Source organism: Balearica regulorum, chromosome 15 (genome assembly GCF_011004875.1).
Source record: "Balearica regulorum gibbericeps isolate bBalReg1 chromosome 15, bBalReg1.pri, whole genome shotgun sequence".
NCBI lineage: Eukaryota > Metazoa > Chordata > Aves > Gruiformes > Gruidae > Balearica > Balearica regulorum.
In genome coordinates, this window is record NC_046198.1 from 13,834,136 (window position 1) to 13,847,674 (window position 13,539).

The window sequence follows — 13,539 nt, forward strand, 5'->3', positions numbered from 1 at the left end:
AACTTTGGTTTTGATCATCTTAGCATAGTTGTTTGTTGGAGCACACTAAACTATGTAAGCATAGTCAAAGGATTGTTTTTGAAATTGCAGGAAAATTTCAGAAAATACTCGGTCCTCAACTGGAAGATACTAACTTGACTTCTTAGCTGCCAGAATGGATCACGTGTACACGAGGCAATGCCCAACAGCTATGGCATCGGTTTGTTGTTCTACTTTCCACTGAACTGGGCTGAATAGGCACATGATTGATAAGCATGGCTCCACTGGGGGACAGGGAGGGAGTAAAATTATTTCCTGGCTGAGGACCACCAGCAAACAGCTGAGTTTTGTACTTTTTTTTGAAGTTGCATTGGGTGGATGTACAGAAGGATATCTGGCTGCACCCTTTGTGATTATTGGTAAAATAAAGGCAAATCAATGGCTGCACCGAGAGTTTAAGGAATATTCAAACCATTCTTTAGAAGGGTTTAAATTACTCTGAGTTAATCAGCAATCAGTGAGCAAGGAGTAACTCAAGTGAAGATAAGCCCGGACAGTGGTGTTAAGACTACATTTCGTGCTTTGCAGTAACTGCTTTTCTGACAATGCAAGGTATAGTAAAGCAAAGATCCAAGGGAGCTTATGTTCTAATGAGAAAAATTATATAAATAGAATGAGAAAAGCAAAAAGAGAAAAGCTATTTCTTATGCCTCCCATCTTTAAAAAGAAAAAAAAAAATCTACCAGAAAGGTCCCATCTTCAAAATTATGTTCGCATTTACAAACATTATTTCATACTTTGAAACCTGTATTAAGCCTCATTATTCAGTGGTAGTTAGAGGGCAAGAATATTTCTTACACTTTGAATCAAGTAGCACATTACAATTTCAGAATGTGTACATAGATTGAGCATTGCATCCAGAAGTATTCCTGTTTCACAGGTGGAGAAACTTGGCTACAGAGAAATTTATTCTTCCAAGTTGATGGAATAAATTGAAAGCCAGAGGAGAAATAGAGGTTAGAAAGTCAAAGTTTCCCATCTCCCTATTCTTTATTCTGTTTAGGCCATGCTGATTCCCATCTTGATAGCTGCAATTCTGCCTCATCTATGGAAGCGACAAAACTTAATCTGAGGCATCTTAACAGCTGTATGGTGCGGTTTTGGCAGCAGCTCACTGTGCTGTTATTGTCACAGTTAATGTGTCACTAAAAGAAAAGCAAGATATTGCTGTTGTGTGATCAGCTGTGTCTTTCCTTAAACAATAAAACAGTTTATTTAAAAGCTTAAATGATCACAGGGTATAAGTCAAATGAGGACAGTGGCAAACAGACTGGTGTTTAGTTGTATAAACGTTTCATAAAACTGCAAAAAATGGTGGTTAAGTGACTTGTTTGGGATGATGCATCATTTCACTATTATTTTTGTTAGCGATTTATGATTTCTTGGTAATTAGTATGTATTAGTATACATGCTCTCAGTGGAAGAGGCTGTTATATGGTAATGATGTTCCACACAGGGTGGAGGCAGGAATGGTAGAAGTTGCAGAAATTAAATAATTTTAAGATGCTGTGACAATTTTAAGAATTGGCTGATAACACTAGTCACCTACAACGTGCTGCAGTGAGCAAAACTCATTTACTCTTAAAGACATCTTATTATTCCTGTGGTAAAATAAACACATCCAGTACTGAATGACTGATGTTATAAAGAAAGCAGATGTGAGCCACTTTTCCTTTGACCAAATCAAATAATTTCTCTTAATTGACCCATATTGCTGATGTGTTTAGCAGAGTACAGATCCCTGACAGTAGGTTTAATTTGACGCGATGTCTCTTTCTCTCATATACATGTATGCCAGATGAGAGAAACTTCTCCATCTTTATCAAACACCATTCAATGCTTCTGGCTTGAGATAGTGAAACCATGGAGATTTCAGTCTTTTTATTCTCTGACTTAATGCAGATCCATCTAGTAAAGTATTACGGAGATGGTGATTCTGTCTTGCTCGCCTTCCTTATGCGTCATCGTGATCAGTTGTCCAGCAGTCGCAATACTCAGTGGAGCTCTTGTTTCCTTGGAGCAGCATCAAACAGCCACAGTCATCAAGGACGAAGACCAAAGGCTGCACTAAGCTTGCAGTTAGTCTAAGGTTTGGACTGGATTGCTCTAGTGTCAGGATTATTGTTAGGGAGCTAATCATGCGTGAGAAGCCTGAAGTCTGGTTTAAGACTATGCTGTTGTCTTCTGCTCTTGATTAACACATCTTTTCTTGCCCTTTTCATAAGTGTTATTAAGAAAACTGGCCCTGTGTAGTATGATAGGATTGTTTTGGAAATTAAATGGCTGTCATTGCCCGTTTCCCAGTGTATTATGGCGAAAAGCAGTTGGTGTGTTGTTGGAATTTTGAATTGTGAAATAATTTTTTTCAAAGATATTTTTCATAAATTACCGTGTATTTCCACGTTGATTTTCCTCTAGTGTTGTTATGTAACAAAATAAGTTAGTGTGTGGGATATCAGCCACAGAATTAGTCAAAGATTGCCTTGATTGTCTGTTCAATGGCTGAGCTTACATATTGAAGCTTTTCTTGGTAGCATTTTAGCACCTTAAGGCTAATTGTATTAGTACAATAACTCAGATTCCTGGAAAAAACCTTAACTTTTGAGAAGTGCATCTATTCTAAGGCTTTTGTTATATTGATACTCAGTTGCTAGTCACTCTGTAAAATTGTTCTTCTAAAGGGCCTTGGTTTTAATTTTGTTTAGTCTTTTTTTACTTGATGGCAAGCAAATTTGTGTCCTTGATTAAAAGACCATGGAACATTAGGCCTTTGATATAAAAAAGAAGAGGGGAAAAAAAATTTTAAAAAGAGAAGCAGGGAAGTTGTGCACAAAATCAAGAACTGCTGGCTTGAAGAAAGTTAAAGGAGTTTTGTTTATGGATGAATTTCAGAATAAAAAGCTTGCATGTCTTTGTTGTATTATAGTTCTTGCATGTTTGGTTTTGGAAGGTTTTCGTGGGGGGTTTGTTTGATTTTTTTTTTTTTTTTTAAATGGCATTCAGATGCTTATGCTGATTTATAAGGTACATGGAGCTATGTGAATTTGTAAAATTTGATAGTCTTACTGGCTGTCCTTGGAACTCTCTGCTTGGATAGGGTTAAAAAAGCACGAGTTGGAGATGTGTATACATAACACTGGTATTAATAATTACCTGTGCCTCAGAGGCTGGTCATAAATCAACATTTCTTCCTTTTATTCTAGAACAGCCATGCTGTGTGATTGCTGCCTTCACATCTCAGGGTTGCTTGCCCATGATTCACTATTAGTGATTTTACATTAGCTTATTTGGGCATTGTTTGTAATGTAAGTTGTTTTATAAACAGTATTTTATTATTATTACTATACACTAATGTTTCTATCAATCACAAAATAAATTCCTCAGTATGGGTAGATCATCTCTGTAACTCAGCTACGAGAGCTCAAAAATTGCCTGTATATTCAAATAATACCCTACTGCTATTAAAGGGTGGAAAAAGCTTTTTGTAATGGTCGATTTTATAAAAGAGCTGGTCTCTGCATAGCTCCGCAGGTGCTAGAATGATTATTTAATTACACATAGGCTGACCTGAAAAATTTCAGAAACTTATGTATTAATTAAGTATGAAATCTATTTCATTGTGAACCAGTGAAACCATAACTTAATTAGAAAGAATTACAGTGCTCTGGAGCTGAATGGGAATGGCACTTCCTTTGATCTTTGAGCATCTTGTCAACCACAATGAACTAGTACCAGATGTTTTATAAAACAATACAAGAAACATATGCTTTTTAATAAATATTTCTTTTTTGTGACTAATCAGACCTAATAGCCTGGTTAAATATTCTTCTGTTATGTTCAAAACCAAAATTAACCATTGCTGACATTTGTTTCTTGCAACAGAATTCTTTCTCTTACCTGCCTCATCCTCACAGCTGCAGGGTATTGTAGAATTTATGGTTAATTTTGTTTCTTCTTACAAATACTTGCAGCAATACCTTTACTACTTGCAGACAGGACCAGCTTGGACACATCTGTGTTTAACCAGAAAAACTGGGACCGATTTTTTTTTTTTTTTTCTAATTATTAACTTAAATCCTTTAATTAGTTACTCTGATCTTACTGCTTTTGGGAACTGCCAGAGTATTCTGCTAGTGACCACCAGATGGAGTTTCTGAAACAGCCTTGATAACCTAACACCAGAATTAATTTCAAAATTATCTTTTAAAGGTTTTGGAGATGAGTTAAGAAACCATTGTTGAAATTCTACCAGCTTCAAGATAAATTTTAGCTTAAATGTGGAGATGTTGTTCTAAAATTAGGCTTTTGAATTCATTTTGCAATTGGTAATGCATAGGCTAACATACAAGTGATGAGCAGAACAACTTCCTGTCGGTATCAGTGAGATTCGTGATAAAACCACTTTAATTTAGGAGATTAATTCTGTGGTTTTTGAAGGTTAACTTTATCCAGAGTTGAGCACTTTCTTTGCATTTTTATAGCAGAATTATTCCTACATTTGGGCAGTATACTTGTAGGTACAGTTCCTGCAAGATGTCTCTACTTGTAAATCTGTTTCTTTTCTTGTTAGTCCTTTTTCCAGGTCTCCGAGTTGGGAGCACTTACGCTGCACCATCAGTTACTTTCAAACTAGATAAGATGGATTCTCTTTCTGGTCATAAATTCTGTTTGTTTTAAAGAACTTTTGCTAGGAAGTGTTTTCTTAAAAAACATATTTGTATATTCTTAAATACTCTGATAGGAATCTGGTGTTTTAAAAATCTTTTACTGTCATGATTTGTAATAATACAAGAATTCTGCCTGCTGTAGACTGTGAATGTAATTAAAAGTGCCATTTCTTTAGAAGGTAGGAATGTAAGGAAATCACGTGGACTTCCAAGGTAAGGAAAGGACTTGGTGGGAAGAAAGTAGAACGACAAAGTACATAATAAATCCCATTTTCTCCTGATGGGAAAAGAATGTATTCAGCATATGTCAGAGTGTTTTGATCTATAATGGAAAGCTAAAGGAAATACAACAGAGGAAACATTTCACACTTCAAATTTGTTGCCATGGCAGTCTGCTCAGCTGGGTTTGGACGTTCAGATTGCTTTAACTTGGAAAAAGTATTGCATGAGATAGTTAAGAAATACAAAAGGTTTTGCTTAGTAAGAAACGGCAAAAATTAATCTTAGAGCATATGTTTCAGATTCATTAGTGCGTTGAGCACTTTACAGCTGCGGAAACTCAGGCAGAAGTCAGTACTTCTCAAGGTCCTCAGCTAACAGCAGAACTGAGAGCAGCACTTGGCCAGGTTCTGCTTTTGTTTTCTCTTACCAGTCCTGTACTGCTGGAGTAAAGCTCATGAGAAGGTCTCCAGCACTGTACTGCTTTCATTTAATAAGCAATGATAAATGGGCTTTTAGCTATGTACTTGCCCATGGCACAAAAACAATTTAATTGAATCTTAGTTTTTTAAAAGAAGAAAAGAAAAGAAAAGAAAAAAGGAAGAAGAAAAAAAAAAGGTGTTACTTCCCTTTGCTTTTTTGGGTAGAGGTGTCATATTTTCTTGGCAACCTTGGGGCCTATTTTCTTATTACATGATAGTTAAATGCATATTTTCAGCGACTGCTCCAAAACGTGGTTGTCTTCAGCGAAATCTCGTTGTATTGACAGAAAAGGGCAGATTCTGATGCCACATTGGCCTGGTTTGTACTAGTATAAACCTACTGGCTTGGTTGGACCTGATCAATTCTTTTATGTATTTATGTAACTGCATTTATGTAGAAGTTCACCCTTTGCAAACCTGTAGGCTTGTTAACTTGCTGCTTATTAACTAGCTTTGTTCTCAGTAAAGATCCTTCAAGTCTAAGTTGTGTACAAGGAGTTTTACTAATCCAGATGAGAAACATAGCCTTTTTGTGTCATGGTTTATGTGTAATGATTATATCTTAAAGCTCTGAGGAGTGAAGCATCAGAAAATTACTAATCTGTGTTTGTTCAGAGGTGCTGGCTCTCCAGTTAGAGTAACAGAAAATACTCTTTAAACCGTTGTATGGAAATAAGGGCATCTTGTCAGATATGACTGTCAGACTTTGACTAAATGATGTAATATTGCAATTTCCATTTTCACAGTTTGACATTTTCATTTATTTCTCACTGAGATATAACACTCAGAAGTGCCTGGACTAAGTTGTGGTTTGGGTTTGGTTTTCTTCCTCTTGAGTAATTCACCAATAACAGTTTTAAAGAGAGTTTGCTTTTACTTGCTGTCTTCCTACACTTTACAGAAAATTTAAGGGGAACAAATAAATGATTTTGAAAGTATAGCTAGGAAAATATTTTCATCTATGTGGGGTAAGCTAACTCATGGTGAGTGATCTTTTGATTGTATGCAGTGGTTACTGCAAAAAATGTATTGTGAGGTATGTTATATTCTTAAAGCTAAATTTTCTTCAGGATACCAAAGGTATGGGTTGTTACGTTATGTTGTGCTGGGAATCCAGAGATTTCTGCAGGGATCCAATTTCTGAGATCTCGTTTGTGGCAGCGCAAAGGAGAGGAAGTGACAAGGACGTTGTGGATGTATGCATTAATCACCAGCCTTCTATTTCTGTGGTGCAAATGTTACTCCATCCTATTAGTTGCAGGATCCTTTATGCTGAAAAGAGTTGGGGATGTGTGTGCCTATTTGCTTTCATTGCCAGCTAACATCACAATGATGAATAATGAGATTTTAATGATGTCAAAATTATGGCCTGGAAAATCTGATAATTTAGCATCTGAGTTGACATCCAAGTCATGCAATTTGTTTTGATTAGTGAAGCAACACAGGTTTAACCTTGTCTACAATAGGTTTTTATCAAGAAGGCAAAAAAAAAAAAAAATCACACATCTTACTGACTAGACACATTTTAACACTTTTTATTGAGAATTGATTATAAGTCAATAGTTCCTTTGTGAAGCTTTACAGAAAGTCCATTTCTATAGTACTTTGACATCATATTGAAGGCTTTAATAGAACCAGAAATGTTCTAGGGGTTGATCACTTTCTTTCATTAACTGAAACTGTTTTCCAAGACCAACTCAATTTGATTCCCAAATGAAAACTTTTGAAACTAGGACCTCTACTAGGTTAGTCAACAAGGACCTGTCTTAACTAGCAATGTTAATAATTTAAGCAGAGAGAACATTTTTGTTAGTTTATTGATTTCACTTAACTGGCAGCTCAACAAGAGGGCTATAAGCCATAGATCAACTCAAATATTAAATTTAATTTTGTGAGAAAATAACACTGTTAATAATGGCACTTAACTAGTGCTCACTTTCTAGTATACAGTATATACATACAGAAACATACAGTACACGTTACTGTTCAGAGGTTTACATTTAAATGATACACTTTAAGAAATAATTTAATAAATTCTTTGCAAATTCTTTTTACATCAGTAGGCTGATTTTTATCTTGCATATATACAGTATTTTATTCCTATTTATTTAAATGTGAAATAGATAAGCCCCTATTTACAGTCATCAGAAACCCTCAGGTATGTGTGAAATGGAAAGGCCCCATTCTTGAGAACTTTGTATATTAAATATTTGTCCATAAAAGTTCTTCCATGTTTATGATACCATGTATTTCCTTAAGTATTTTAATGCACTTACTCATCTGCTGTTTTTATATAAATATTGCAAAGTTCTTGCTTTTTGGGATACTGCTTTTTAAGAGATACCATGTGAGGATGCTGCAACTAAGTTCAGAATTTCCTTAAGAGAATAGCAGTCAGGCAGCTCCATGGCACAGTTTCTTTGAGGCAAGTGATATATCAAATTAATGCTTAAAAAAAGTTGGGTGGATATCAGTCTTCATTAAATTGTTAAAGTGGTTTGTCTATATGATTGCCATCACATTTAGTATGTTATCAAGGATGCATGCAAACATACTTAACTCTGCTGCAATAAAAAAATTAGAAAAAAACCAAAATTCAGATTTCAAGGGTAAATTATATAAAACCTTGTTCTTTCTCCATCTCTTAAATAGCAGCTTCCATTTTACTACACAAAGCCATTTGTAATGTCAAATGATTAAGTAAGATTTGGGTCATCATAAAGGAGTCAGTCTAATGAAGTAAATGTGAGTGGTGAATGGTACCAAGTGTACAAGACCAAGCAGGGATGGAAACAGAGGAGCCAAGTAAAAATTAAATAGCACAGAGAAGTGAGAAAGATGAGAGAAAAAGATAAATGATAAAAAGAGCCCTGATCTGAAACAGGGAATTTAACATGGAGAGAGAAGAACAGAAACGTGACAGTCTTGTTAGAGACAGAAAGTAGGCTGTCTTAGGGGAAGGGGGAAGTAGAAGTAAGGAAGCAGCATGAAAGTTGACATTGCACTTAATGCTGCCTGTTCAGCCACACCGTCCTGGCAGTGTCCCAGTTCTGGAAGCCTCTATTCACACCAGATAAGCCAGTTCCTCCCTGCTGGAATTTTTCCTGCATAATGGAACGAAATTTCTTTAACAGATTTTACATGAGAGATTTAATGTGGTGCATTAGGAAACCTAATTTTCCTTAGATGGGAAGAAGAGAAGCCTATTTGCTTGACAGTTGTAAGGAAAGATTTATTTCTTAAGCACTTCTGTGTGGAACTGAGCTTGAATGCTCAAGATGTGTAGAAATTTGTAGAAAACCTCTCTAAGGGGGGAAAAAACCCCAACCAACCAACCAAATGGTTTTCCAAAGCAGCCAGTATCATGTCAGCATAGAGGCACTATAAATTGGTCTGTGAATCAGACATAATGATAAAGAAAGGCGGCTTCGTTCCGTAACATGGTTTTAATCAACAGGCACAACTGCAGTTGTGCTGGACAGTTTTTGTGTGGAGAACACACCATAGAAATAGGGCTTAAGGGTTAAAAACAATTCAGTAAAATATGAAAAGCTATTAAAAAAGTAAAGATTAATGGAGAGTCTTCCAGCAGGTTGTTAATAACTTAGAGATGCTTGTATATGAAGAAGATAAGCAGATGGCGATGAGAAGAAATTACTTGAATAACGTTGAAGAGAAGGGAAAAGATCTGAAAAGGCTGTTCCTCACCTGCTTCCCACTTAGAACTTAAGCATGTCTCTATGCTGACAAACCAGGACCAAATATCAGAGAAGACTGTGCTATAAGTGATGAAAGAGGTTCGATTCTGGTTTTGCTTCCATGTTTTTTCTATACCAGAGGCTTGAAAAGCCACAATTTTTGAGTAAAGTTATGTGGAATTTGAGTTATGTTGTGACAGATTAAGCAACAAAATTATTTTGCTGTTTGCAGGGCGAGTGACCGTGCTGCCCCAAACCAGGGGGAGAAGAGCAGTTTAACTCCTACCCCCCCGTCATTAATAACGCAACAGCAGCATGGGGACAGGCAGTGCTTGGGTCAGTGTTTCGTAGTTTGCTCTTGTGGGTAACTGTTAATTTGCTTCCTGCAGCATGTTTGTGTTTCTATGTATTTCACATAGTAAAATTTGGCAATCTGGATTGGATTTCTTCATCCTCACTGTGAAATTCATAATCTATACTTTTATTGTGTTTTCAAGAATCATATTGGGAGGCACTCCATTTCTGAGAGGTCAGCAAAAAGCTGATGCTGACCGGGACTCCTATATATTGCTCCCATTTTAGTCTTGTATGTATTGAAGGATACTGTATTGTTTCCAAACCTCCAGTGATGCCCTAGATTAAAGAGATTTTAATTTATTTGTTGCAAACATATCCCTTGAAAATACAAAATGTTAATCATAAACATATTTATTTTTAAGATAATTACTCTTATTACATGAACATATGTGGACCATAACACTTAGCCAGACATTCTTTACTAGTTAAATTTTGATTTAACTTTGTAAACCACTGTGACCTTCATTTTAATATGTGGAACAAACATCTCTCAGTTCCCTTAGAATTAGTTAATAAATATTTCTGAATTCTTGAAATGTTTTAGGATGCAAACAAAGAGCTGGAAAAATAAAACACGTTTTTGTTAATCGTTATATCTAGAAAAAAAACAATTTACCGTAAACGTTAAAACTTAGGTTAGTTTGTGCGAGAAAATAATTTCTGAAAATGGTAAATTAAATTAGGCTTCTTTTAGAGGGGATTCAGTGATGGAGAAAGAAATTAAATAATTTATAATTAACATTTACTACTTGGACATGTATAATTGGATAACATGATCTTTAGTAAAGATCATCTATATTGTCTTCATTGAAAAATGCTATTTGCTTCATCAAGGATAGCACTGTTACTTCTTTGTACAGAAAATAAGGTAATACCTTTTTCTATACAGGATACAAGGTGCTGTGTTCTCAGTCAAGCCTTCAGTAAACTGCTTAGTGATTTCTTCAGACAGGAGGATCAGAGCGATGAAGACCGAGTTTATGCTTTGTAACCAATTCAGTGCACTGAAAGTATTAGATGTCACAGGTCTTACAGCATAGAGGCCAGAGTCTCACAAGATTTCAGCAAACAATTAATGATTTGAAAGTTAAGACTGTTTCAATTAACTGTAATGGAAAGCTCCTTCTAGCCTCCTGGTGGGGACTCTCACGTTAATGACTCTGAGTGCCAACACAGCGGTATCGCAGTCCCGGGACTGGTGGGCTCAGTACTGCAGTAACAGAGCACCAGTGGGGTTTTTCATTCCTATGTCATAACTTGCTGTACTACTGTGCGTTCATGCGAACACCCTTGATTCCCACAGTGTATCTTTTTAAGCAAACGTCGTAGTTTGTTGGGAAAGTTTTTGTTGATGTATCTGTAGAGCAGAGGCATTACAAAGCTGCTTGAGAAAGCCAAGAACTTTGATAAAATCTTGGTAAAATGTAATATTCGACTGTAATTTTCATCTGCAATTCTTCCTTGTGCACTAGTAAATGTGCTTACCAAGAGAATAACGTAATAGGGTGTCCATAACGTGAACTGTGTACAGACTGTGGCAATCAAAAGCCTGTGCACCGATGGATCTAATCGTCCAGTGTCTTGATCCAGTGGTGTAGCCTCTTTGCGTATTCGCAAGATTAATATAAGTGCATACAGTACAGCGATAGCTGGTACAACATACCCGATAAAGACCATAATGGCATCTGCTGCTTCTTTGTTCTGCATCTTGGAACATTCGATTATTTTAGTGGATACGTGATTGCAGACATAGAACAGGAGAGATGAAAAACTGGTAAGCATGGCACCACCCCAGATGAATCCACAAACATGTTTGGTATTGTACACACTGGACATGTAAGTTCTAGGTAGAGCACGTTCAATGTAGTAGTCCAGACTGAGTAATGTAGTAGAGTACATGGTAACTAAGGACGAGACGTTGAATAAAATAAGCAAGGTAATATAAACTTCATTGTTAGAATTCCAGATGGCCCATTTTGTATTGGCAAGACCTAGAAGGTACATTGGTGCCAGAGCGTTGATGATGAGACCAGCAATGGCGATGTTGACAAAGTAAACATCTGGCATAGTCATAGTAGCCTTGTTATAGAGATTGACTAGGACCAGCAAGCCATTGTAACAAAGGCCAATCGGGAAACACAGAATGAGGTAGAGTAGGGAAAAGATGGAAAGCACAAGGTGGAAGTCATGGCAGAGATGCTGGTCCTCACTGTTCTCCGTACTGTTGTTTAAGGTTTCACAGCTCCACATAGTGATTTTAGCTTTTGTGTCTTCTCCGCTGGTTACCAGCTTTTCTGTAGAGAGAGAAATAGTAAAGTTTTGTTGAAATATTATATTGTAAGTGAAATACAATGTCGTATGAAGAAAACATTTTAAAGATGGAGATTACCCGTTTCACGTAACTGATCAATTTAAGGTCAGTGACTGAAATGCCTTTTGATCTTGTTAGTCTAGAAAGTCATTGGTGATTTAAAATTTCATGAGACTAGTAAATGTTCTGAAGTATTAATTTAAGTGAAATTAGCGGCAAATGAATTGATACAGACACTGAACACAAATAATAAACTGTACATCTTTACAATAAGTACCAATGTAATATACATGAAGATTAGTACAATGGTTTTCAAAATTATTGAACAGTACATTTTATATAGCTAAGAATACATAAGGGTAGCTGCTGAAGAGCTGAAGGATATAAGCTGAAGCACAAATCTTAGCAATAAGATGGAGAATAGAATTCTCTAAGGTGTTAAATAAGCTTTCTCTTGAGCAGATAGTTTCTTAGGAGGCGCATTCAGGGCAGTATGGTGGATGTAGACTGGATCACTGATAGAATTGACAAAGACTAGAGGGAACTGGGAAATGACGTGAAGGGTGTTTTGGTTTTTTTTTTTTTAATAGGTCAGTTTGTATTCAGATTTCCAACCTATAACCATTTAGTTCTGAAAAAACAATGGACCTCTGTAGTCTAGGGAACCTAATATCAGGGCAGCCTGACTTTCCAAAAAGGCAAGAATTAGCTATCATTTCCTCTCAAAATAGCTTGAATTCTTTAAAAAGTATGCTAGTATCAGTAGTCGTTGTCCAGCTATCTTGGCTTTATCGTCAGTAAAGAGATAACATTTTAACTGAAATCAGTGAACGTTAAAGCAATTGTGAAAAGTCTCTTTCCAAAATGCAGAAATAAGTAATCTCTAAAGTTCAACTGAAAACATTCACAGCCTTAAAATCATGGTTATTATTCCTGACAGCCCATTTCTGGGACAGCGTAGAATGTATGCAGCAGGTGATTTCCCACGTCACGTGTACTCTGATACTGTCAGATACTCCGCGTTGTGTCATTTAAGTATTTAGCACGTATAGGAACGTATAAGTACACGTACCTGCATTCTTTCCAGAGAGAGAACAAGATTTAATCAAATCCACAATAAACATTGTGCAATTAAAATGAATGCTACTAGACAACATGCTATACTCCATGAACCATATGGCTAAATTACACAGTATGGGTTTTGTAAGCATACGAATATGCGGTTGCATCTCTCTAGTGCTAATCTTTTGACACTTCAGCCATAGTACAGAATTTGTTCCAGAATCACGTCAACTTCCATTTTTTATTTCCCACTGCAGTTGTTTCGTGTGCATTTTTTTCTAAATACCATAGCCTGTGCCAGGTATCAGGCTAAAAATACAGTAATTTTAGCTGGGCAAACAAATTTTTATTCCACTGTTGTATGTTGGATTTCCTCAGATAAGTGGCTTCTGTGGCAGTAGCAGAAGATGTGGTTCTGTTGTTTTCCAAGCTTTCTTTCACCTTAGTGGAAAAACTTACTTTGTTTTCTCAAATCAGTTCTTTAGCTGTAGTATTGCATATGAGTAGAAAGAATGGTATCTTTATGTTGTCTTTCAATCCTCGTACTATTTTTGAGCACTGAAAACAACCCAGTTTATTTTCAGGAAGCATCTGTTGGTTTAAGTTTTTAAGAAAGTACTGGGTTTTGGTTTGTTTTTTTAAAAGAAAAGCTGTTTTGCACAGTTGAAGGCAACCAAACTTACATCTCATTGAACTGTTATGAC

At 36.2% G+C, this 13,539-nt stretch overlaps 2 protein-coding genes across 6 annotated transcripts in view; one reads left to right on the forward strand and one right to left on the reverse strand.

The window, feature by feature from the left end:
* The window catches only part of CHLSN (cholesin), a 130,196-nt gene that overhangs the window by 35,102 nt on the left and 81,555 nt on the right, over positions 1-13,539 (forward strand). The window lies entirely within an intron of this gene.
* The window catches only part of GPR146 (G protein-coupled receptor 146), a 51,940-nt gene continuing 48,196 nt past the window's right edge, over positions 9,796-13,539 (reverse strand). For all 3 annotated transcript variants that reach the window (XM_075767686.1, XM_010304531.2, XM_075767685.1), the window contains one exon: positions 9,796-11,756. In XM_075767686.1, coding sequence (XP_075623801.1) covers positions 10,708-11,712 — 1,005 coding nt within the window. In that variant the 5' untranslated portion in view covers positions 11,713-11,756 and the 3' untranslated portion in view covers positions 9,796-10,707. The remainder of the gene's footprint in view (positions 11,757-13,539) is intronic.